At 35.9% G+C, this 27,779-nt stretch overlaps 1 protein-coding gene across 1 annotated transcript; it reads left to right on the forward strand.

Annotated features, from left to right (window-relative positions):
- LOC109226452 (anthranilate synthase beta subunit 1, chloroplastic-like) lies at positions 21,747-27,652 on the forward strand. The gene is made up of 7 exons (XM_019391203.1): positions 21,747-22,181; positions 22,605-22,675; positions 23,479-23,516; positions 23,614-23,724; positions 24,457-24,556; positions 27,097-27,232; positions 27,428-27,652. The coding sequence occupies exons 1-7, from the start codon at positions 21,885-21,887 to the stop codon at positions 27,533-27,535; spliced, it is 861 nt and encodes a 286-aa protein (XP_019246748.1). The 5' UTR covers positions 21,747-21,884; the 3' UTR covers positions 27,536-27,652.

Raw genomic sequence — 27,779 nt, forward strand, 5'->3', positions numbered from 1 at the left:
GGTGTGTCTTGTGAGGTGTTTACTAATCATCGTAGCCTCCAACACTTGTTCAAATAGAAGGATCTCAATTTGAGACAACGGAGATGGTTGGAGCTGCTAAAGGACTATGATATTACTATGTTGTACCATCCGAGAAAGGCCAATATGGTGGCCGATGCCTTGAGTAGGAAGGCGGTGAGTATGGGCAGTCTTGCATTTATTCCTGTTGGGGAGTGACCTCTTGCGGTTGATGTTTAGGCTTTGGCCAATTGGTTTGTGAGGTTGGATATTTCGGAGCCCAGTCGGATCCTAGCTTGTGTGGTTTCTCGGTCTTCCTTGTTTGATCGTATCGGAGAGCGCCAGTATGATGATCTTCATTTGCTTGTCCTCAAGGACATAGTTCAGCACGACAATGCCAGAGATGTGACTATTGGTGATGATGGGGTATTGAGGATGCAGGGTCGGATATGTCTTCCCAATGTAGATGGGCTTCGGGAGTTGATTCTAGATGAGTCCCATAGCTCGCGGTATTCCATCCATCCGGGTGCTGCGAAGATGTACCAGTATTTGAGACAACACTATTGGTGGGGGAGAATGAAGAAAGATATAGTGGGGTTTGTGGCTCGGTGCCTCAATTGTCGGCAGGTGAAATATGAGTATCAGAGACCGGGTGGCTTGCTTCAGCAAATAGATATTCCAGAGTGGAAGTGGGAGCGGATCATCATGGATTTCATAGTTGGACTCCCACGGACTTTGAGGAAGTTCGATGCTATTTGGGTGATTGTGGATTGGCTGACCAAGTCTGCACACTTCATTCCTGTGTGTACTACCTATTCTTCATCGTGGTTAGCTGAGATTTATATCCGAGAGATTGTTCGCCTGCATGGTGTCCCAGTTTCTATCATTTCAGATAGAGGTACTCAGTTTACATCGCAATTTTGGAGGGTCGTGCAGCGAGAGTTGGGTACTGAGTTTGATTTGAGCACAGCTTTTCGCCCTCAGACGGACAGGCAGTCCGAGCGCACTATTCAGATATTGGAGGACATGTTGCGCGCATGTGTCATTGACTTTGGGGGTTCATGGTACATGTTTCTGCCACTCACGGAGTTTGCATATAACAACAGTTCTCAGTCGAGTATTAAGATAGCTCCATACGAGGATTTATATGGGAGACGGTGTAGATCTCCAGTAGGTTGGTTTGGGTCGGGCGAGGCTATGCTTTTGGGTACAGACTTGGTTTAGGATGCTTTAGACAAGGTGAAAGTGATTCAGGAGCGGCTTTGTACAACGCAGTCAAGATAAAAGAGTTATGCTGACAGTAAGTTCGGGATGTGTCTTATATAGTTGGGGAGAAGGTTCTACTGAAGGTTTCACCCATGAAGGGTGTTATGAGATTTGGGAAGAAGGGCAAGTTGAGCCCTCGGTTCACTGGGCCTTTTGAGGTACTTCGGAGGATTGGGGAGGTGGCTTATGAGCTTGCTTTGCCACCTAGCTTCTGGGGTGTACATCCGGTATTTCATGTTTCTATGCTCCGGAAGTATATCGGCGATCCGTCTCACGCTTTGGATTTCAGCACGTTTCAGTTAGATGGTGATTTGACTTATGATGTGGAGCCAGTGGCTATTTTACAGCGGCAGGTCCGAAAGTTGAGATCAAAGGATATAGCTTCAGTGAAAGTGCAGTGGAGACGTCGGCCCATGGAGGAGGCTACCTGGGAGATAGAGCGGGAGATGCGGAGCAGATATCCACACCTATTTGAGACTTCAGGTATATTTCGAGACTCGTTCGAGGACGAACGTTTGTTTAAGAGGGGGAGGATGTAACGACCCGGCTGGTTGTTTCATGAGTTATAGCCCCGTTTCCCCTATTTTTGTTTCCTTATGTGTTCCTTAATTGTATTTCGTCGTATCCTGTTGGTTGGTTTGGGTCCGGAGTAGTTCCGGTGTGAAATGAGACACTTAGTCTCCTATTAGAAGTTTAAGTTGGAAAAGTCAACCGGATGTTGACTTATGTGTAAATGATCTTGGATGTGAATTTTGATAGTTCGGCAAGCTTTTTTAGGTGATTTTGGACTTGGGAGCGCATCCGGAATATGATTTGGAGGTCTGTGGTAGAATTAGGCTTGAATTGGCGAAATGGGGAATTTGGCGATTTTCTATCAGTAGTGGAAATTTTGATATCGGGGTCGAAATGAAATTTCGGAAGTTGGAGTAGGTTCTTAGTGTCATCTGTGATGTTTGTGCAAAATTTTATTTCATTCGGACGGGGTTTGGTAGGTTTTGGCATTGTTTGCGGAATTCGGAAGTTTAGAAGTTCTTAGGCTTGAATCAGAGGGTAATTTGGTATTTTTGAGTGTTCCGAAGGTTCGATAAGTTCGTATGTTGTTATGTGACTTGTTGGTATTTTTTGTTGAGGTCCCGAGGGCCTCGGGATGAATTCGGATGGTTAACGGATGATTTGGAGATAGAATTGTGCAGCTGAAGCTGCTGCTTCTGATGTTTCCGCACCTACGGAGTGGGAACCGCAGGTGCGAGGTCCGCAGAAGCGAAAAAGGGATCACAGATGTGGAAGTTTGGAAGGTTGGGCACTGTGCGCATGTGAAAAAATTGGCCGCACCTGCGAACCCACAGGTGCGAGGAAAGAGGCGCAGATGCGGAGTCTGGGCGGATAAGTGATTTCCCCAGGTGCAGCGCTTGGACCGCAAGTGCGGTCGCGTAGATGCGAGAAAGGGGGCCGCAGGTGCGAGATGCCTGGGCAGAAGGTATATAAGGAACGCTTCGCGAATTTTTGGGGTATTCTTCATAATCTTATTCGGACTTGGAGCTTTTTGGAGAGTTTTGAAGAGGGAATCAAGGGGGTTTTCATTGAGGTAAGTTACTTGAGCTCAATACTCGTGATTATGGTGATTTCCAGTTGTTTAAGCATGTAATTAGTAGGAATTAGGGATAAAAATAAGGGGTTAGGGATTGAAAATTGGAGAGTTTGATTTGGGGATTAGAGGGTCCATTTGATGTCGGATTTTGATGAATTCTGTATGGTTAGACTTGTGAGTGAAAGGGGTTTCTAGTTTTGTGATTTTTGTCGGATTCCGAGACGTGGGCCCAGGGGCCGGGTTTGAGTGAATTTAGGGATTTTGGTCTAAATTGATAGTTTTTCGTGTGGAATTGGCTTCTTGGCCTATATTGATTACATTATATTTTTTTTTCAGATAAGGGACGTTTGGAGGCTGATTCCAGAGGCAAGGCCGTCGCGGATTAGGGATTTGACTGGTTTGAGGTAAGTATGATTGTAAATCTAGTCTTGAGGGTATGAAACCCAGGATTTTGCATCTTTTTACTACTTTGAGGTGACACACATGCTAGGTGATGGGCGTGTGGGCGTGCAGCGTTGGGGATCGTAACTTGGTCCATCCCGCAGCAACTATAAAGTTGCGTATTTGACTGAAAACTACATGATACCGATGTGTTATAGAAAAAATTTCTATAAACTGGGTTGAATGCCATATTTGGGCCTTGTGTTAGAGCTGTTTGGACCCTTAGGGGCCTTTTCTTATTATCCTCTCACTGTTTTGATTGAAAATTTATACTCATCATGCTATGTTTACTAAAATGCGAGCCTGCCACTACGCTCATTCGTTACAGAATTAATGGTCAGAAACTTATCTGCCTTAATCTCTTTCGAGATAAAGGTCCTTACAGAGGTGAATGGATTTCATAACCCAATCTTTATTACCCCGTTTTGATGCATATAAAATGTTTTTGGTCTGAGCACCTTGTTTTTTACTGATATCCCGAGTGGCTTGAGAGGTTTATGACTGAGTGAGGCCGAGGGCCTATTTTTCTGAGGATATTATGGGATCGGGTTGGGCGCCGCAGCATGTTGTTACTGATTTATGTTTTAGTGAGGCCGATGGCCTGATTGATCTGTGCCACGAGGTGGCTTGTTATAAAGATTGGGCTGTAGGAGCCCCTCCGGAGTCTGCACACCCCCAGTGAGCGCGGTACCCTGAGTGAGCGATATGAGATATGCCCGAAGGGCTGTATACGAGTGACTATGAGGTTTGCCCGAGGGGCTGTGTATGAGTGATGTTCTGCCCGAGAGGCTGCTATGAGAGATGCTTTGCCCTAGGGGCTGTTTATGATTTTCATCACTTTTACTCTCTTTTACATTTAGCCTTTGTTGAAAATGTAGAAAAATATCTTCAAATGATTTTTACCGAAAATTGGATTTTTAAACGAGATGAATTGACTCACGTACTGATTCGAAAGCATGTTGTACTTACTGAGATTTCATGATATGGACTTTATGTGTTTTACTGCTCGTCACTACTGCTCAGTCTTTATTTACCTTTATTACTTACTGAGTTGGCGTACTCACATTACTCCCTGCACCTTGTGTGCAGATCCAGGGGTTGCTGGACGTGCTAGCGAGTGTTGATTTCATCCGTCGCGTATTCTGTTGGAGTTAGCAAGGTAGCTGCATGGTGATCGCAGCACTGCTCTTCTCCCTCCTATCTTCCTATAGATGTTATTAGCTGTTTTCCAGACTGTATTAGTCTTAGTATTATTGGACAGTTCTTAGTAGTTGCTCATGACTAGTGACACCCCGATGTCGCGCTTTTCTTTCCGCATTTTGTTATTCAGATTTATCTTATGAAGTTTTATTAACTAAATAGCTTGAAGTAATCTTTAAATTGAAATATCGGGTTGATTTTGGTAAAAGAATCGGCTTGCCTAGTTCCACGATAGGCGCCATCACAATATTGTAGATTTGGGTCTTAACAAAATGCGACCGTACTGTATGTTACGACCTGTATAATTTTTTTATTCGTTTTCGTTATGCTGCATCTTTACGTTGTATTCTACAAATTGTATACTCTTAAAAACAACACACCACTAGACTCTTGGCATTTTCTTAGTATTTTTTTTTACTCCTAATAAAAAATTAAAAGGGTTTGTAGGTAAGATTATAAATCAATCAAACTAGTTTATGAATACTGTTTTAGTTTATGCACGCATTTGGTATAACTTAAAAGTGTTTATATACAAAGTACTTATAAACTAAAACCAGCCACAAATTATAAGTTTATTGGCTTATAACCACTTTCATTTGATAAAAAATTTTACTAGTTTATTCATAATATTTTTATAAACTCCAAAAACATACCTTCCCAACATAAAACTCCTAGCTCCTTCTTTTTGTGTAAAAACAATTTTAGGTTTATACTTTTAAAATAGTTTAAAGAATATTTTAGTATTTTAGCAACAAAAGCATCAATCACCAATTACAATAACTACGTAGTAGACCGATTTTAGCACTTTTACCTAAACAAGTAAGTGTTTATTTATAAAATTAGTTTTGTCACTTAAAAATATTTTTCTAACTCAAGCTAGTTCTAAACATTAGCCGTTATAGTGAAGTGATAAATGTGTAAACGAAAAAAAATCTTCTTGACAAAACGTATGTTTTTTATTTGTCGATTTTATACAAATATTGTATATTTCTTCCTATTAAATCCTTACACCCACGACCCTTGCCCCTCACTTACCCACCTTTTCACCCTCCCCTTAATGAGCAATTTTTTTTTCTAATCCAACATAATGATGACTTTTTAATCCTTTCCATAGCTAGATCATCCTAAATATGACTATGTCCACTATTAAAGGACCATTTCAATGTAAAGATTATAATATAATTGTTATTTCACTTCATGCACTACTAAATCCTTGGTCATGAATTCATCTCAACTAACTTAGAGGACCTTTTCATAATCACATTAAAACCTAATTTTGTGACATGTCCTTTTCATATCACATTGAAACCTAATACTGTGACATATCCTTTTCATTAACTACTCCTTTTCTCTCGTCCCTTGAAATGCTTATCATTACTCCAATTATATTGTTGTTTCTTTTAATCACAATATATATTTTTTCTATAGTCTTATTATTCAAATTTAACTATTTCTCTTTAAAATTTAGGTATCTTTACTACTTTTGGTATGTTTCCTTTCCTTTTTACAGTATTTTTATCACAATTTTTTACTCGTATTTTATTTTTTTCAAATCAATTTTGAAAATGCCATGGTCTATGGAAATCCATTTTCACCATAATTTTTCTTGAGCAGAGGGTCTATTGCAAAGGTAAATAATACCTAATCAGAAAAATAAAATCCCAAATTAATGTACTTATTCCAAATATGATTGGCTAATCAGTATGTTATCTAAATTTTCTCATGTACTATAAGAATTTTGTTGAAGGAGAGCCTTGATGTAACTGGTAAAGTTGTTGCCATGTGCCTAGAGGTTACGGGTTCAAGCAGTGGAAATATCATTTTGCAGAAATGCAGGATAAGGCTGCGTACAATAGACTCTTGTGATCCGGCCCTTCCCCGGACCTCGCACATAACAGAAGCTTAGTGTACCGGACTGCGCTTTTTACTGTAAGAATTTTGTCATTCATTGTATTTTTGGATCATTCATATTATTGAGGTTAGTAGAAAATATCCATTTGTTTTTTTCTTTAACGTTACACGTATGAAAATACTTTAATAGGATATAAACTTATCTTTTTATTTCTTATTATGATTTAAATTTATATTTCAATTAGAGCTCAAATACTATAAGGAATAAATACATTATAATTTACTAACCACATATCCAGAGGCGATGGGACAGAGTCTCTTCGCCTGAAAATTAAGATCAAATTTACTTGTATATATATATATATATATATATATATATATATATATATATATATATATATTATAAAAGCACGAATAATTTATGCTAAATGTTGAACGACTATAATATCCCTGAAATACTGATTGACTTTTATGCCCTTAAATATTTGTATAATTTAAGGATCTAATAGTAAATTACCTAATAATGAAATTCTCTCCGATTTAAACTCTACATATGCCCGACCCACAATATTGATCCTACTTGAATTTGAAAAGCACGTTCATAGTTTTCTTTCTAAAAGAATTGTAGTTCCTAATTACAATCCTTTATAACAAGGCATGTACTAAAAAAAGGCACGTAATAAAACAAAAAAATTAGTAATATGCTCTAAAAATATTTATAATAATTCAAACAAAGTGGAAAATTCTTACTACCCTTTAAAGTATTAATTTGTATTAGTTCTTATAAAGCTAAAACTAAATTAAGTTACTATCTTTTATGATATATTTTGTGTTCCTAAATATTAGGATTACTACATAATTCACATAAATTGAGTTAATTTTTAAAATATTAAATAATAATAAAATAATTAAATGATAATTTTTTAAAATATAAAATCTAATTTAAAAAGATACAAAGTTATAGGGGCAACTTTATATGAATATTTTTCTTTTTCATACTAATAAAGTGGTTCTAATAATAAGATGAGATTGTGCTCTTTAATTTATTTATTTTTACTTTAGTATGAGTAATTGATTCCTTTACAAATTTCTCAAAGAAAATCGATGGATGTTAGATTAGGTTTTTTAGAACAAGTTCGTCAAAGTCTCCTATATATCGAAGTTTAACAATTTTTTTCTTTGATTGATTATTTTTATTAGATGCTCATGTGCCATGAATTGTCTCCAATTCAAGATTTACATCAATGTATATTCAAATAAAAAGCAAAATATTTTAGAATATTATTATCAATGCATTATGTGTGATGATTGGTTAAAAATAATTTAAAATAAGTGGAACACAATGATTGGATCGGCTCTGCGATAGAAGCAAAATGATATTCATATAGAATGTCAAAATCAATTGGGACTTTCCAAACAAATAGAATACATAATATAAGGTATTGATTTGTGTATCGTTTGAAGATATTGGATAAACGTCATCTATAAAGAATTATTAGATATGATATTAACACATTGAATATTTATACACTATAAATTAGAGATATTTTCTAACTTAACAAAATTGATCTTCTTTGTAGGTTAAGACGATATTATTTTGAATTCAAGTATATTTTTAATATTTAAATGATTGCTGTATTTTTATCATGTTAATTACTTTACAATGATCATTTCATCGTGTAAATAATTTATTACTAAATTTAGTTAGTTTTTTTTTCACATAAAAGTTATGACTAAAAATTTACGTGCAACAAAAATATCGAACGACAAAAATATCCTTGAAACATTGATCGACTTTTATAATTTTAAATATTTGTATAATTTAAGGATATAAATGTAAATCACCTAAGACTAAAAGGTTTTTCCTATTTAAACTACACACAGGGCAAACAAAAAATTGCATTTTTTCGGTTTTTAGGAGTCCTTTATCAAGTTTTAACTTATTACAACTCCTTTTAGTTTTAGAAGTATTTCTTATTTCGTCACTTTTTCTTTTCTAATTCGACTAGGAAAATTTTGATAGCTTTCGTTTTGAAGTGCAAAGTTGCAGCCACTACAAAAATAAATCTCACATTGAAACAAATAGTCATTTAACTATTTAAATATTAGTGAATAGTTATTTAATTATTTTTTAATATTTATGATTTTAAAATTAATTAAATTTTATACATTAAATCCTTTCATATTTGAACTATAGATTTGTAAAAGAAAACTAACAAATAAAGTTTTTAAATTTAATTATTAAATCCTTCGAGAACTTTCAACTCCTTTTAAGTTTAGGAGTATTTCGGTTAAAAAATGTTAGATTCATAGGACTAATAAGAGTAAAATGACAAAGGTATTTTAATTGAAATTTATCAACTCTAAATACTATAAATAATGTTTTTTTTTGTTTCGAATTGCAATTGATAATATTTCGAGAACTATTTAGGACAAACAATTTGTCTTCCTTTTCTCTGCAACCATACTTTTACAGGTCTCAATAAATAAATAAATAAATAAATTATTATCAAGCTTGATTATAGAAGTTAATTTAGTGAATAACATTTTTTCTCGTGCATGTTTTGGAACTGGAGATAATAGTGCCATATTTGATAATTGAAATCACTATCACGCTTTGGATGCTTCTGAAAGTTTCAAAATTATAAGGTCTTTGTATGTCCTATTTTCATCAATTTTTCGATGGCATGTGACTTGGTGGATGCATTGCTAAGGTAATATCACTTCTAATTTTCACTTTGCTTTTTTGCTTCTTTTTTTAACCGAGTTATCCTTACTACTGAGATTTAATTACAAGGAGATTTGGTAAATAAGAACCTATCTAACTATATCATACATTGAGTTTCATGATTAAATTTAATTATATAATCATTCTATTTAAGACTAAGACCTCATTTAATTTTTTAATTTTCCTTCTGGCACTTTGGTTGCTCCGTCTTGATAAGAAATTTTATTGTGGATATTAATATTCTTCTTGAAAATGCAATATATAGTTATCCATGAGAGAAACATGTTGTGACATATACAATTCATCATTTAGAGTTATTTGTCCTTGCGCTTTATTTATTGTTATTTCAATACACAAGCGTACAGGAAATTATTTTCGTACTTTAAAAGGATATCCTTCATTTTTCCGGAGGCAGAAGTTGAATTCTAGGGATGAACACATGCTTGGAAGAACATTGACCTATCCTGACATGCATGATGTTATTGTGAAAACCTCTATATACGGTTCTTATACTATTACATAAGTCACTTGATGGATCTAAGTTTCTCAGTAATATGATGAATTTATTTCTTTTCCAAAATCAATCTGCATGCCATGGAAGATTAATTTTAAATTAATAAGGATATCTTCAATTCTCTGGTTAAAAGCAACTAGCAATTTGGAAAAAAGAAAATACTAATGCATCACAAAGCCTCAAAGTAAACCAAAATAACGTTAAAAAAATGCTAAAGGAATTTAGCTGTCAAAAGGCATTAAAAATTTGCTAAAGCATGTGTTTAGACTATTGGCTTTCAAATACCTATGAACTATGTCTGAGTGGAAAAGGAAGAAGGCAGACCGTGAAATTTATACAAATTAAAATTCGTAACGGATCCTAATTGAATGTGAACTCTTTAAGAATTTAGATAGTTATAACCTAACTCATTACAAAGAATTTTTGTGTTTGTTATATACACAATAACTTATAGAAGAAATAATAAACTTGATAAACATGTACGATGGAAGGCTATATGGTGTTAAAATATTTAAGATTGTATCTGCCGCAACATGTTTTCTAACACGAACAATTATATGTTGCACTTTTAAGAGAAATATTTTTGGTAATTAAATTTCTTATTACAAGGGAAAATATTTACAAGTATAGCAAGAACCCTCAAAACTCACATAGATTTGGACATGTAGCCCCAAATCTAGTGCCCTCATATCTACATAACTACTCAACTACAAACTATGGATAAAAATACTTTTAAGAGAAATATTAATATCCACAACAAAGGTCCTTATTATGACAGATCAGTGATCACGCCCAACTCTAGTCCTAAAAAGGATAAGCGGTCGCTGCAAATATAATCCGGTCTATAAGTCCGGAGTCGAATCCCACAGAGAACTAACGCTTAACTATATCTGTTTAATATCACTAAGAAGACAAGTTTGGACAATTTTCTAAATAATAAAGATTGAGATTTATATTTCTAACTAATTAACGAGCAAATACTACAAAACGGTAAAATTATCAACTAACGAGACAAAGAGTTGGAGACTAAATTAAGGAGGTCTAGAGTTATGATTTTCCAAATTGTCGGAATCCTTCTAGCTATGTTCCCTACAATTTCGCCAATGTATTCTTTACTGATCGTGAGCACTTTAGGTGTCGTAATTCTATCTCGAGCAACTACAACAATTTACTAGACATATTCTCTCGAACTACACTAGTTGGCTTTATCTAACCGCTCATTATTACCATGTCAAGGCTTTGTTATTTCCAAACCTGCCTTTAAACCCAATGTATTGATTTCTCACATACGTTAGGAGTGACGCTGTTCAACAATCACCTAAATATGTATCCTTTCTCAAGCAACACATAATAAATAGGCAGTCAATCGATGGCCATTCAATCAACAACAATAAACACGTAGTTGAACAAGTAGAGAAATCCAACGGCTCAATTATATAAAAACATAACAAGAATTTATCCTACAAAAAGTTCCATCAAAACCCTAGATAACAAATTAGCTATTCATAATAGTATGTAAAACTACAATACTAAAAGTCATAATCAACGATGAAAAAATAGGAAGAGGAAGAAAAAACTCGTAGAAGAATTCCCCGCCTTGCTCCTATTGTGTCTCTGCCTCCTTAGGCCGAATCTGTGTCAAAAATTGGTCTCCTCCCCTCAAAATACCATTTTTCCATGTATATATACCAAGTAGGGTCGGGCCCAAACAATTATACCTTCTCCTACGCGAAAAAGGACAAGTTTCCAGGCCTGGACGTCCGCGGCGCGGTCCGGGCGCAGTACGGGCGCGGTACTTTGCAAGTCTACTGTTTCAGTCCGCGTCAGGTCCGCGGTCGCGGTTTCGAATGCGTTTTTTACCCTATTCAGTTTGGAATTCGGAAAAACGGAAAACATAAAAGTTGTAGCCCTTTGAGTTAACTTTCCAACCATATATTGTGGAGACCAAATGGTGTTCTGGGCGAAAAGTTATGTGCATTTTACTAGAAAGTGTATAATATGCCTACTCGATTCTTCGTTTTGTTGCTCTATCATCCGTTGATCCCCGAATACGATCCCGACTTAATTCCTTGGGCTTTTACTCAGACTTCAAAGCTCCAAATTACTTGAATTCATTCCATAACATCTACATAGCTCGGAATCACCCCTACAAGGCATAAAACACACAATTAGTGCAAACCACTAGCGATTAAAGCGCAAACTCAACTAAAGTGCAGTAAATTAGAGTGTAATAATCGACTAAAATACGTAATTATAGCCTATCATCAACACCCCACACTTAAACCATTGCTCGTCCTCGAGCAATCAAACTACACTTTTTTTTATAGACACGACCTTTTTAAACAATTCTCCTAACTCATCACACCAAGAGTATTTAAAATAGACTAAGCACAGAAGCATAACATCTTCACCTCAAGATTTGACTCACAAGTACCACGCATTATTCACAACTCACCCACTTACTCTAACATAGAGGTCACTGACATTACCTTTCCTTCATGAATTAAGTGCCCTCACACAATAAAAGAGAGTAGTTCCACACAATAAAATTAAGAACACTTAGGAACTCAAGATAGAAAGAATTCACTCACTCTCATAAATAACATTCATATGCCACAAAAGATGCACCATAAGCTTGCCCGTAGTGTACTACTCCACTAATCGAGCTCATTCAATCTAGGATCAATTATGACTTTATTTGGTTATAATGTAGGCTACGGGACGGATAGGATACATTTAGATATAAGAGTGACTACACCTCCCTAAGCACTTTAATACATATACTTTAACAATCAAACCTCATACTTATGTCAAACCAAACTCCGCCTTCACAACAATGTATTTTACCCCATACTTTTTTAAGCACAAGTACAATTACATCAAGAGTCACCACTTATCAAGGAATTTTTTTTCCACAACAATACAATTTTTTTTTAATTCATGTGGCTCTTACTTTTTCAAAATAGTGCACTCTTCTCCTTATTTCATTAGTTCCACTCAAAAGCCAAACCAACCACCCCACACTTTAACTTTTACACAGCTCATAACAATTCAAGTGTTCATGAGAGGTTAGAAGGTTCAAATAAATGGTTAATTCAACCAAATGGGTAAGGCTTGCAATGTGGTTGCCAAAGAAACCGGATTACAGGCTCAAAGGGGTTAACTACGATACATAACAATTAGGCGGGTAAAATATATAACTGACTTAACAAAGAAACGCCTACATCACTTCCAAGACTGAAAAAAACTACTATTTCGCTTTGCAAACACACGGGGCAAATTCTAGGCATCAAATGCAATGCACAGAATAACACCCAAACCTCACACACACATGGCACATAACTCACTCAAGATTGGATTCATCAAGACACTCTAGTCAAAGCAGTTAAGCAAATTTAAGATCATACAATTTAAGGTACTTCTACAAGAGTCAAAAACTGAGCCTAAGGCCACAGCCAAAGTACTCGCTATTCTCAAGGCATAACCAAGTCAAGAGATATTGCTTCAATTCAAAACACAACACAATGGCTCCTACTTCCAAAAAAAACTAACTACACCCGGTTCAAACAAAACCTTGAAAAAGAACCACAGCACAAAGAAAAACCAAGGGGGAATTGCTACACTACCTAACAAAAGAAAATCTTTTTTTTTCTTTAGACTTAACTCCCTCAAGAAAATTGTCTACTAGATCCATCGTCGGGAAAAGTCTAATCTTTTCTATTTTTGAAAAAAAAAATTATTCAATTAAACTAACACAACTAAAATAGCATAAAAAGTCACCCAGATAATTTTCTCACCCCACACTTAAAATCATGCATTGTCCCCAATGCACACCCATACATACAAGAGGGTAAAAGAAACTCCCTGGTAGGCCAAAGGCCGAAGCACTAACATCTCATAGGGTACTCAGACTTCTCTAAGGCCTGATTCTTCGTGCGGGTACCTCACACTTAGTTCCAACCAATGGTTTGCTGTTGCATCCTTCCAATGGCTTTGCGTTTCATGCTCCTAAAAATAAAAAATCGACACTACAAGAATAATACAATAATAAAAAAATTAAAAAAAATAAACTAAATTAAAAAAAAATAAAGCTGGGCTGCCTCTCAACAAGCGCTTGATTTAACGTCGTGGCACGACGTGAATCATTTTTTGCCTCCACCTCGAGCTTATGAATTGAACCCCAAGTTTTGATTCAAGCTTATGATTATGGTCATGGGGCGGTGGAAAGAATCTAACTGGCCCAAGGAAATAATGTAGTATTCTGCACTCCTTGGCCTTTGTATGAGGTATGTAATCCTGACTTTCTAGCAAAAAGAATTCCAGAATATATGCACCTTGTTCCTCATTCCTTGACTCTTCAATTGGTTCAGATGACTATATTTCCATATCATCACCCAAACATAATGTGAAAAAATGCTTGGAGTGTGGACCAATGCGCTCAAACACATGAACTTCAGGACTTTCAACATCCTCAACATCAATGATACTAGAGTCAACACAATTTATATCCTCAAATTCCTTGGCTGGCTCTAGTCTCACTTCTTTAACATTGACATCCTCAAATTGTAGTTGGCTAGGTTGTTGATATTCTACTCTGACCTCCCCAATTAACACATCCAATTCATGCTCTTCTTGTCACTATCCTCAATATTGGCTTGTTGAGCATTAAAAGCTCCAACCACTTGACTCAATTGAGCCTCCAACTTGCGAATAGTTGCCTCTTGCCTTTCTATCTGCAATTGTTTTTCATTATTTTTTTTCAGAAGGAACTTTAACATATCCTTGATCTCCTTCAGGTTTGCATCCCCAGGTTCTTTGTTCCTGTTAACTTCACAAGAAAAAAAGGTATAACCATCATAGTAAGGGGTTGGGGGAAGATAAAAAATATAAGCACAACCATGAAAGTGACAATTTTTACCACCACACACATCACACACATTCCACAAATAAGATTGAGTTGGTACACATAACTCGCTCTTAGGAACGTTTTGAAAATTTTGCCACGGGTGGTTTCCTTCACAATATGTATGGAGATTAATAATAGAATTATCTACTCCTAAATTCCCATAATTTCAAGATGTCATGTTTCTCAAATCAACAGTTATAAAAAAATACGAAAAAAATAAAAAATAAAATAAAAGTTCAAACTTGAACCCTAGCAATATATACAGCTACAACTTCACTGTTAGTTCCTCGGCAACGACGCCAAAATTTGATCACGCCCAACTCTAGTCCTAAAAAGGATAAGCGGCCACTGCAAATATAATCCGGTCTATAAGTCCGGAGTCGAATCCCACAGAGAACTAAGGCTTAACTATATCTGTTTAATATCACTAAGAAGACAAGTTTGAACAATTTTCTAAATTATAAAGATTGAAATTTATATTTCTAACTAATTAACTAGCAAATACTACAAAATGCTAAAATTATCAACTAACGAGACAAAGAGTTGGAGACTAAATTAAGGAGGTCTAGAGTTATGATTTTCCAAATTGTCGGAATCCTTCTAGCTATATTCCCTACAATTTCGCCAATGTATTCTCTACTGATCGTGAGCACTTTAGGTGCCGTAATTCTATCTCGAGCAACTACAACAATTTACTAGATATATTCTCTCGAACTACGCTAGTTGTCTTTATCTAACCGCTCATTATGACCACGTCAAGGCTTTGTTATTTCTAAACCTGCCTTTAAACCCACTGTATTGATTTCTCATATACGTTAGGAGTGACGCTGTTCAACAATCACCTAAATATGTATCCTTTCTCAAGCAACACATAATAAATAGGCACAGTCAATCGATGGACATTCAATCAACAACAATAAACACGTAGTTGAACAAGTAGAGAAATCCAACGGCTCAATTATATAAAAACATAACAAGAATTTATCCTACAAAAAGTTCCATCAAAACCCTAGATAACAAATTAGCTATTCATAATAGTATGTAAAACTACAATACTAAAAGTCATAATCAACAATGAAAAAAATAAAAAGAGGAAGGAAAAACTCATAGAAGAATTCCCCGCTTTGCTCTTATTGTGTCTCTGCCTCTTTAGGCCGAATCTGTGTCAAAAATTGGTCTCCTCCCCTCAAAAAACCGTTTTTCCATGTATATATACCAAGTAGGGTCGGGACCAAACAATTATACCTTCTCCTACGCGAAAAAGGACAAGTTTCCAGGCCTGGACGTCCGCGGCCGCGGTCCAGGAAAGGTACGGGCGCGGTACTTTGCAAGTCTACTATTTCAGTCCGCGTCAGGTCCGCGGTCGCGGTTTCAACCGCGTTTTACACCCTGTTCCGTTTGGAATTTAAAAAAACGCAAAACATGAAAGTTGTACCTTTGAGTTAGCTTTCCAATCATATATTGTGGAGTCCAAATGATGTTCTGAGCGAAAAGTTATGTGCATTTTACTAGACAGTGCGCAATATGCCTACTCGATTCTTCGTTTTGTTGCTCTATCATCCGTTGATCCCCGAATACGATCCCGGCTTAATTACTTGGGATTTTACTCAGACTTCAAAGCTCCAAATCACTTGAATTCATTTTATAACATCTACATAGCTCGGAATCACCCCTACAAGGCATAAAATACACAATTAGTGCAAAACACTAGCGATTAAAGCGCAAACTCAACTAAAGTACAGTAAATTAGAGTGTAATAATCGACTAAAATACGTAACTATAGCCTATCATCAACTAGCCAAAGTTTCAGAAGGGAACACACACAAAGAACATAAAAAGATATGATCACACCGCATATTTATAAACAATATGTACGAAATTGTTTTATCAAATTAACATAACTAAATTGATCATTCTTACATGTTCAGATGATGATGTTCAATTAGATTGAATTCACGTATTATGCTAGTGTAATAATACTTTTTTGACATTTCTATTAGGAGTATTTATATTTTTCTTGTTAATTAAATTTGGTGTCCCTTCATATGAACAATTGACTAAACCACCATGTGGTCATTTCTCACGTGCAACGCACGTTAATAGAAATTAGTACTATATTAAAAGTACGAAGGCGTTAGCGAAATGTTGTTCGTCTTTTTTACCCTTAAAAATAGAGTTAGCACTAGACATGTCACGACCCAAATTCTACTAAGGGTCGTGATGGCACCGGACACCGCTGTCATGCAAGCCAGCCAAAATACTTAATTTAAATTCTCGTTTTAAATATTTCTGAAACCACTTGTTTTATACGTTTAAACAATACGTAATAAATTCCACTGAATAAATAATGAAACATTTAACCACTTTTTAAAATTTCTGAATAAACCCATAGACATCCCCAGAACCCGGTGTCACAAGTGCATGAACTATTTCTAAGAAATAATACAATACAACATCCGTCCGGAATACAAATTGGACAGAAAGTAAATACAATACACTGAAAGAGACTATACTAGCTGTGGGTCGCCTCAAGTGCTGCAGCTCACCTAGTCCCAGTATTATCCATGCTGCTACGCCCAGTAGGCCACTAGAAGTACGTGTGCCTGTGCAACAAAAATGCACAGCAAGTGTAGCATGAGTACGAAAACAACGTGTACTCAGTAAGTATCCCGCCTAATCTCGAAGAAGTAGAGACGAGATGGCAACTTCAACACTTACTAAAGGTCCAGTAATAGTATTATCAATGCGATAACTCATAGATTTATTAAGAACAACAGTAGGTTCAAATGAGTCACAAAACAGGTGAAAGTTCCTTTTTATTTGAAGTCTCCGGATTCATAATCCATTAATTAACAACTATCTCAAGTCGGGAGAGCAGATAGCAATATCAATAAATCTCAAGGCAAGCAATACAAACATGCGCAACTCATGCCGAGGTCGTACGGCCCGATCCAACATAAATGTAAAATATGCACTGCAGAGGGTCGAGCGGCCCGAACCATAGATGCATCTATTACCCCGCTCGCGAATCATACATGCAACGCGGTCAAATATAAATAAGCACGACAATCAGTCAATCATGAATTTATCAGGGAATAATTATCCAAGGAAAAAGCCAAATTCTCTTTTAACAATTCAAGAAAATGAAGTTTAATCTTCTTAGAAATTCATTTACCAATTCGATAGGATTTAAGCAATTCAAACTGTCAATAACATTACTATTATTCCACGTACCGCATGCTTTTGGGTCCTAGACTACCCGGATAATAACATAATAGTAGCTACGCACAGACTCTCGTCACCTCGTGCGTACGTAACCCCCCACAAATAGGAGCACATAACCAATTAATTCACCTATGGGGACAATTCCCTCTTACAAGATTAGAAAGGAGACTCACCTCGCTCCAGTGTGCACTTCCAATATCAAGAATGAGCCCGAACACTCAAATTGGAGCCGAACGATTCAAAACTAGATAAACGAGGTAGGAACTAGTCAATATAAGCTTACAAGATCATATTCTAGCTATTTAAGTAATTTTCCACCCTTAAACACATTTTCCTAAGATCTGACCCCGGGCCCACGTGCCCGGATTCCTAAATTTTTCGAAGGAAGTTGTTCTTTATAATCTAAGAATCAAGAATATACGATTTCTACTTCATTCTACAACAAATTTCATGGTTGAACCTTGTTTTTAACAAAACCCTAGGTTTTACTCTATCCCCATGATTTTCACAAATTTTTATGTGTTAATCTACCCAAAACTCAAGTATTAAAGCTCACATTAACTAGAAATAACTTACCTCACAAATGCTAGGCAGAATCACCCCTCCAAGAGCTCCAAAATCGCCCAAGAAATGAGTGAAAATGAACAAAAATGGCCTAGAGCCCGAATAAATGAAGGCCACTGCCTCCTGCGATTTCCGCATGTGCGGTCCTGGGCCGCACCTGCGATTAGCGCTTCTGCGGAAAGAAGACCGCTTCTGCGGACAGGCCCACCGCTTCTGCGAATATAGGGCCGCATCTACGATCTTGGGCTGCCTGGCCTTGGGCCGCTTCTGCGGTAGATGGACCGCTTCTGCGGTCTCGCACCTGCGGTCCACCAACCGCAGGTGCGGTTATGACAGAAGCAGCAACTTCAGCACTTCTCAAAATTCTATTTTCGATCCGTTAACCACCCGGAATCCACCCGAGGCCCCCCGGACCCCAACCAATCATACCAACCAGTCCCAAAACACATTACGGACTTGCTCGAGGCCTCAAATCACATCAAACAACGCTAAAACCACGAATCGACCTCCAATTCAAGCTTTATGAACTTTAGAATTTCAAACTTCTACTTTCGATGTTTAAACCTATCAAATCATGTCCGATTGACTTCAAATTTTGCAACCAAGTCATATTCGATATTACAGACCTATTCCAACTTCCGGAATCGGATTCCGACCCCGATATCAAAAAGTCCACTTATGGTCAAACTTCTCAAAAACCTTCAAATTTCTATCTTTAGCCAAATGACTCCAAAATGACCCACAGACCTCCGAATTCACTTCAGATCGCGCTCCCAACTCCAGAATCACCATACGGAGCTACTCCCTGACTCGGAATCCCAAACGGACATCGATAACACTGAAATGCACTTCAACCCAAACTTATAAAATTTCTTCCAAAATGCTAACTTCCACAATAGGCGCCAAAAAAATGCTCCCGGATCATTCAAAACCCGACCCGGACATACGCCCAAGTCCGAAATCATCATACGAACCTGCTGGAACCTTCGTATCCTGATTCCGAGGTCGTTTACTCAAAAATCCGATCTTAGCTAATTCTTTCAACTTAAAACTTCTGAAATGAGAATTTCCTCTCCAAGTCAACTCCGAACTTCCCGAAATTTAATTCCGACCACGCGTACAAGTCATAATGCCTGAATTGAAGCTGCTCATGGCCTCGAACTGCTGAACGGCGCGCTAGGGCTCAAAACGACCGGTCGGGTCGTTACAAGACAAAATAGTCATTTAATATTATCCTAATATTTAGTACTTTAAAATCGATTAAAATTTTGATTATTAAATATTTACTTATTTGAACTAGGTAAGAAGTCCTAAAATTTAAGAATTTAAAGTCAATTAAAATTCTACCTTACATAAACTTTTTTTCTTTATTTGAGGTATATATATGTAACATAATAATATTTCTTATATGTTACTTTTCATGGATGTATAGTCTGTGAAAAAGGAATAAATTAATAAAATTAAAGTAACTAACTTATCCAGCAGTTTTTATGCTAATAAAGAGTACGTTAAAAAAATGTATGAAAAACACAATTTTGATAAAAATATATATATGGAAGAGTCAATGATTATTCATATTTAAGGTAGGGGTAGGCAATATTTTAGACTTTAAAGAGTAATTAGGACGCTCTTTTTCATTTGAACAATAGAAAGAACTAGAATTGGAAGTGTACTCCAATTTTTTGTCCATTTTTATTTTTTGTACAACGAAGCAAGTACAAGAACAAGCCAAAAGAAAAATCACTAGAGTAGATCAAACTTCTAAGTATGATTAAATTTATCATTTTAAAAGTTGCAAATTTTTATTAGTTTTTATATTATAATGCAAATATATTTTTTTAAATATTTTTATGTTATTTTTAAAAATTTATTTTCATTAACGCCAGATGCGCGCAACGCACGAAGACTAGTATATACATATTATTGAGGAAACTACACTAACTACCCACTAAACCCAAAACAATATCCGGTTTTACCCATTTTAATAGTAATTACTATACCTACCTAAGCCAACCAAAATTATTACTCGTCCACCCATTTCTCAATTGCCTTACCAACCTCTCTCCTCCTTAAAGCTTCCCTTTCCCCTTTCCCTTCTTCCTGTTTCTTTTTCCAGCAACAAAATACTATCTCCGTCTTACATATCTCATATTTTCTCGTAGTGTTTGTGTTTGTTCGAGTCACTGCACAGTTTTTTATTGTGATTTTAATGAGTGAAATTTGATATGGTTTAATGATAAGCAAAATAACTATTTTGTACGTGCAGTGTTACAAATAATTATTTCTAATATCTTTTGAGAAGTTCATAGTGATTTATTGTAAGAAAAATTAGATCAACCATTGGAAGACCTTGAAACTTGAAAATCATAAATTGCATTTGTCGAGTTTGTAATTGTTTGATTAGATTTTGATTGGCATGATTAAAATATCGATTGGCAACTGTAACTAAATGTTGAGTCAGTTTGGTCGTGACTTAGAGCTGATTTGAGGTGATTGAGATCGAAATTTTTAGTTGAAAATCAAAGAAGAACACAACTATAGTAATAATCGAAGAAAAACACTGTTACCTAATAGTATACCGCTACAGTATACTAATATACTATAGGAGTATATAGTTATACTACAACAGTATACCATTATAGTATACAAATATATTGTTATGGTATACTGTAATAATATGCAAGATATTGTAACAATATGCTGTAAAAGTATACAATATACTATAATAGTATACTTATTACCCGTAAATTCACTTGCCTTTTCCCTTTTAATTTGTTTTAAGCTTTTACCTAGCGTGAGCAGCAAAGTGAAATGCAAAAATAAAATAAAATTATAGTATGCTATATAATGTAACGGTATACTCTTACAATTAGATCCTTTTAGAATTTTTAATTTTTTTATTGACAATTGATATTATTTTAGTTTAATAATTGAATTAAACTTTTTTTTAACTCTTTACGTACAATTGTATACCCTGTTGGTATAACTATATATTATACTGGTATCAAATGTTAGTTAATATTTTTTTGGTTGTATTAGCTACATTTAATTGGTACACAATTTGATTTTTCTCTAGTAATAATATATATAAAAAAAAAGAATAATAAAAAATAGTGGAAAATAGTATATGATCTATGAAGAGAAAAGGAATATAAAAAAAAGAAGTTAAATGAAATTAGAATAGGAAAAAGAAAAAAATAAGTAGAAAACGAGAAAAAAGAAAAGGAGAAAAAAAAAAGAAAAGAAAAGAAGCATAAAAATAAAAAAAAAAATTGGAGAATAAAGAGAAAAATCCCCACAAAACCTACTATGGGTAGGAAATATAATTAGTTTATGGGTAGAAATACAAATGGGTAGACAAAGGTAAATAATTTTGTTTTTGTGGGTAACTGTGTCAAAACCCCCATATTATTGTCTATGACATGGTATTTTTTACCATAGTGGTAATTTTGACCTTTTCGATTATTAATAAAACACCTGCCGCTAATAAACACAATTGTCTTCTATCCTTTCACCTCCACCGCCGCCGCCGCCGCCGCTGTATATCTCCGGCGTCAGGTCACAGCCTCAAACGACAACGTTTTACGCATCTCAACAATCTCTCATGGCCAGCATTATCGTCCCTCCTTCCTCTTCACAATCTTCCGTCATTCAAATCAACGCCAAAAACACATCTCTCTCACCTCATCCTCACCAAAAGACTCTAGCTTTTCCAATTCTCTCCAGCTCCGGAGGCTCTGCTCTCAGAATCAGAAGTGAAAAATTGCTCAAAAGGACGGCGTTTGCTATATCGCAGAATAGTTCCGCTACTTGTGTTGAATTATCGGATACTAATAAACGGACTAAGAGTCCAATTATTGTTATTGATAATTACGATAGCTTCACTTATAATCTTTGTCAGGTAATGTTGAACTTTTTCAAATTTGAATCGAGAATTTATTTTTGAATATGAATGAATGATTATGCTTTATTCGTGTAATTTTAAATTTAAGCTATAATGAAGCTTGAGAAAAGAATTGATATTTGAAAATTGAGAAATGTACAGACTTTTTAACTTAGTTTATCTTAATTTCGAAGTATTTGAAGCTTGAGAATAAACTGATCTTTTGTTTGAACTGATCTTAGAACATTGAAATATGTTGAGTTATTATCTTAGTTTAAAAAGTAAAGAAAAGAGTTAAGTATTATCTTAGTTTTCTTAATTTTGCCTTTCTCTTTATTGTTGCTAATTTTGAAGTATATTATAATTGTAGCTTTATATTGATTTTGGAATACTGAGGCTAATTATTATTTTGGTGTTTATTAACTTGTTTTTTTTTTGAAGTATATGGGAGAGCTTGGATGCAATTTCGAGGTTTATCGAAACGACGAGCTTACCGTGGACGAACTGAAAAAGTAATACACAAAGTTACTACTGCTTTTTTTTCTTTTTCCGGTTTTGGTCAAGCTGTTGTAGTATAGTTACAATATTTACACTTTACCAAGTGGAAGTTAACTTGCAATGCTGGTATGGGGCTCACCAACCTTTAAGTAAGGCTTAAATCCATTAAATTCAAATTTGGGACCTTTGGTTTCAGCGGTTCTACCTTAACTAGTTAATTGTTAGATTAAGGCTGCATCTGCATTATCTAATTTTGATTGGTCTTTGTCTGTTCTGGATCCACTTCCATGATCACATCCAAATTATATAAATGTAATGGCAGAGACAGAGTTAGTCGCAGAATTGAAATTTTGAGCTTCACATTTGGCGTATTGGAAATTGTAGGTCTGAATGATAACTGCATAATTATCAATGCATTTGAGCTAGAATTTTGTGGGTACATACTTGTGTGCGCATGATTAACAGGATAGATAAGAAGACAAAAAGAAAATTGAATTGCTAAGTTTCTCTGAATGAGATGCATATGCAGTATAGGTTTCTTCAGTCAAATGATTAATTATTTCTGGCTTATTTCATCAGGTTCCCCGTCCCCCTGATCTACAGGGGAACTGCTTTGGCAACAAGATGCTTATTTGAAATTGGTAAATTATAATGAGAAAAGGACTAGGAAGTACGTTTAATTGAAAAGAGAATCAGGTGGTCTACCAAAATTTTAAGAGGATTTTATGTTTTTCTTCAGACCTGGCAAAGAATGAGCGTTTTTACTCCTTGAAATCAATTGAGTTGATACCATGTGGTTTTGCTTTATTTTTTGCAGGAAAAATCCAAGGGGAATACTAATATCGCCTGGACCTGGTAAGAAGAATTTACCCAAAAATATCAAGTTATTGTTTTTCTTTTCCTGGAACTTATGGAAAGATCGGTACTTCTGATCTAATTTTATTGGGATTAGGTGCACCTCAAGATTCAGGGATATCATTGCAAACTGTACTGGAGCTTGGACCAACTGTACCGTTATTTGGTGTTTGCATGGGTTTGCAATGCATTGGAGAGGCTTTTGGAGGTGTGTTATTGAATTTATTTGGAGTTTTTTTGTTGTTTCAATAATTGGCCTATCTGATGGATAGTTTGTTTCTATTCTATTGTGATAAAGAGAAAAAAAATTAGGTTTACAGAGGCCCTTAAAACATTAGGTGATTTCTTCCCTATTTGCCTATACCTTGGTGGGTTGAGTTACCCCGTACTTGTGCTGGTGGGAGATAGCAGGTACCTGGTGGAATGATCAAGATGTGCACAAGCTGGCCCGATCACCACCGTTATAAAAAAAAAAAAAAGAGTTCGTTATCCCTTTCCAATATCGAAATCACGATCTTCACCAACATTTGATCCAAGAAAGTTTATAGTCACACGAATTGTATATGCTGTACAGAACGGTAATACATAAAAATTACTATTAGATATGTACCATATTTGCAAAGTTAGTGTCATTTGTTTTGATAAGACTGAAATTAGTCCTATAGTGTCCTAAATGAGTACTGTTCGGAGCTTAAATTTTCTGTTCTGCTGATTGGTTAGAGCAGAGAAACATAGCGTACTAGTAGAAAACTATAATGCTTTGAGGAGAACTGGTGACAGTTCAAAAGAACGGTTGAAAAAGTATTTAAAGTTTTGAGTATAACAATCTTCTCGGAGTATTATCTCTACTTTCTTCGTTATTGTTATTCAAGTAGTCAATTGTGTGTTTTTCACTTCCCTATTCCCTAATCCTCTTTCATGTGAATTTGTTCCTTTGCAGGTAAAATTGTTCGTGCTCCATATGGTGTTATGCATGGGAAAAGCTCCCCTGTGTATTATAATGAAGGTGGGGAAGACGGCTTATTTGCTGGGCTATCAAAGTAAGCTCTCCTTAATTTGATAATTGATTAGACAAATGTCATAACAAATTGCAGTTTGGTCTTTCTGATTATTTTTTATAATCAAGATAAGTGAATTTCTCCATTGAAAGTTAAGATCATAAGTTCCTACAAGTTACAATTAGTTTCCTTTGCAATTGATAACGAGCTACATCACCCTGCAATTTGATCTGAAGAAGACCAAAGACTATGAAACAACCGAGATGCTGTTTCCACTAGACCAATGAAAACTTGTACAGTAGATATTCAAGGGGCATAACAAACGTCCTCGAAATCGACTTGATTGCCTAACTTGGGGTTGTTAACACCGCATTCTTGACCTCTTGTCCATCTTTCTTCCCCTGCATTTCCTTTGAGACCTTCCTTTAAGCTGAAAAGCTTCCATACAATAGAGAATCTGTTCCAGAATGATTGGCTGAGCAAGTGGTAAAGCAGAATGGGCTTGTGATCTTTTGCCTTTGGATTCGGTGCTTCTTTCTTTGGACCAGCAACAATCAAGCTTGTGCAATGGATCCAATAGCAGGTGTTATCTTAAGGTGCTCTACTTGAACATGGTGCAGTAGTGGCCTGAGTGTCTCAAGTCTAAAATTCTTCAGGTGGAATTGGAAATACTTTTGCTAAACTTTTCTGATCGACCATCCAATGATTCGTGTGAAGATGAAACCTCATAAGTTTCGGTTTGCCTCTCTAAGAGTTCTCCTTCAACACTAGCAATAATGGGAAGTGTGCCCACCGGAGGAGATTCAATATAACCTCTTTGTTCTCTTGAAACATAGATGATAACCACAAAAGTACTAAAGCTGCAAAAACTTAAATGATAATTGCGTTATTCGGTCCAATTTCCTTGACTTATTCCTCTGACTCTATTTCAATGTCAAAGCTGCTGGTTTCAAAGTCTGTGTCACAATTTTCCAAACTCCAGTTACTTTCTTCAGCTCCTTTTATTTCTGTCTCCGTTAATTCTTCTTCAATGCCTTCCTGTGAGATTCTTCAGAAACAGCCTCTCTACCTCTACGAGGTAGGGGTAAGATCTGCGTACATACTACCCTCCCCAGATTCCACTTGTGGGATTCCACTGGGTGTGTTGTTGTTGTTGCTTTCCTGTGAGATTCTCTTGACCTGCTCAACCTTGTAGTTAGCTTCTGCTTGCTCAACTTTGTTGCTTGAATGAGCAAACTGCGCAATACTTGAAATCTCATCAACCAATGCTTCAAGGTTGATGGTCTCTGGTTCTCTTGATCAGGATCCTTCTTAACAAGAGCTTGAACCCTCTGCAGCTGCTCTTCAGAACCTTCAACTTCTTCCTCATCCACTTCCTTGGAACTAGTAACTTTACTCGCAGCTTTTTAACATGGTCTCCTCCTCTTCATTACCATGTACAGTCGCAGTAACTTCAACCTCTGTGCTGTCTGTCCTTTTGTGGCTGAGTTGTTTTTTCCATTTCACGATTTGCTACCTTCAAGAAACCCACTATATCTTCAACAAATTTGACTGCCTTAAGTTCATAGTGATCTCTCTTTGACTCAACTCCAGAAAACCTCTTTAAGAATACACTGTCTTATCCATATATACTTTGGGAGAACTCAGTGGTGGAGTCCTTTTCTGTGGAGTAACACCGTCATATTTCTTCATGCTTGTCTGTGCATTTCACCCAAGAGACCAATAATGCATTTCTCCGGACAGTAGAATCACTCTCTTGTCATCCTTTCTTTTTCACTCTGACTTTCTTTCTTGAAACATTTTGGTAATGGAAAGGGTGAGTGAATAACAAATACGCAGGTAGTGGAGGGACAAAGAAGATTTCCTGATTGTTTATAAGGTGGTCTTTAATCTGTCTCTCAAATGGCTGTCATTGTCTGTCCCCTATCTTACATTAAAGGAAAAACTTTTGCAGCAAGACAAATTTTGCTTTCTTCGTATTTTAGCATACCAGTTGTTTTGTCGCTTTGTTATCACTTTGTGTGCCAACACATTCAAATATAATTTTTATTCTTTACCTATACAACTCAAGCAAAGAGAGAACTTTGCAGATACTTCAAGACTCAGGATTGAACTCTACTATGTCAAACTACCTCTTTTGGAAACTTCTATCTTGACTTCATCTCTTCATGAAAAAACCAAAAGCTCTGCCTTCCCTCTCTATGTATCCAAACAATTGAAGGGCAGAGGCCTTTGGTGTCCTGTCCAGTCAAGAATTGGGGCCTCACAATCACTAGCCAATATGCTTTTCTCTCGTGCCTTTCTTCGTTCATGGTTCGATATTCTGGTGTTTTCCAACAAGCCTTCCGATGAGCTCTAGTTTTGATTTGTGGGATCTTATCTTACATATCAAGCATTTTTACAGAATTTCTCTATCGCGCATTTTTCCTGTCCACCCACTTAATTGGTTGAGGTTAACTTAAATTCTACCTTATGTCAGTCAAACAAATCCTTGTAATATCAGTGCCACTTATATTATCTTAAAATAAGTGGAACTTTGTCTGATTTATGCTGAAATCTTGATATTACCTATCTCATTTCAGCCCATTCACAGCTGGTAGATACCACAGTCTTGTAATAGACAAGGATACTTTCCCCAAAGACGCTCTTGAGATAACTGCATGGACAGAAGATGGTCTTATTATGGCTGCTCGTCACAAAGTTTATCGACATCTACAGGTAAAAATTTCATCCTTTATGAACAAATTAGAGCTGTTATCATTCTGCTATGGATTTGTTGCTCTATGCTATCTATTTGACTTGGTGAAGAGTCTTTACATTTTGAAAATGTTATATGGTGATGTGAATTAATAAAGGAAGTAACGTGTATGTTTAAATTTGGTCGATTGTTTTCGTCTTGCTTGTTTAATATAGGGGGTGCAATTCCATCCTGAAAGCATCATCACAACTGAAGGCAAGACAATAGTTCGTAATTTTGTCAAATTGATTGAGAGGAAGGAAGAAGAAAAATCTCAAGACTAGACCATGTTTACTTGTACAATATTGTGATATTTCCTCAGTAACCAACACCTTTTTCTATGTTGTAACTAGGAAAGGTAATTTATAAGAGCATGTTTGGAAAGCCACCTTGGAATTGGATTTGGGTGTAATTGGGTGTAATTACATAGTTTGGCATGTTTGTTTGGCCAAGTAATTACTTGGTCAGCATGGAATTGGGGGTAATTGGAGGGGTGTAATTACACTCTCCAATTCTCAAGGGTGAGGT

The sequence above is a fragment of the Nicotiana attenuata genome, chromosome 6 (genome assembly GCF_001879085.1).
Source record: "Nicotiana attenuata strain UT chromosome 6, NIATTr2, whole genome shotgun sequence".
NCBI classification, from domain to species: Eukaryota; Viridiplantae; Streptophyta; class Magnoliopsida; order Solanales; family Solanaceae; genus Nicotiana; species Nicotiana attenuata.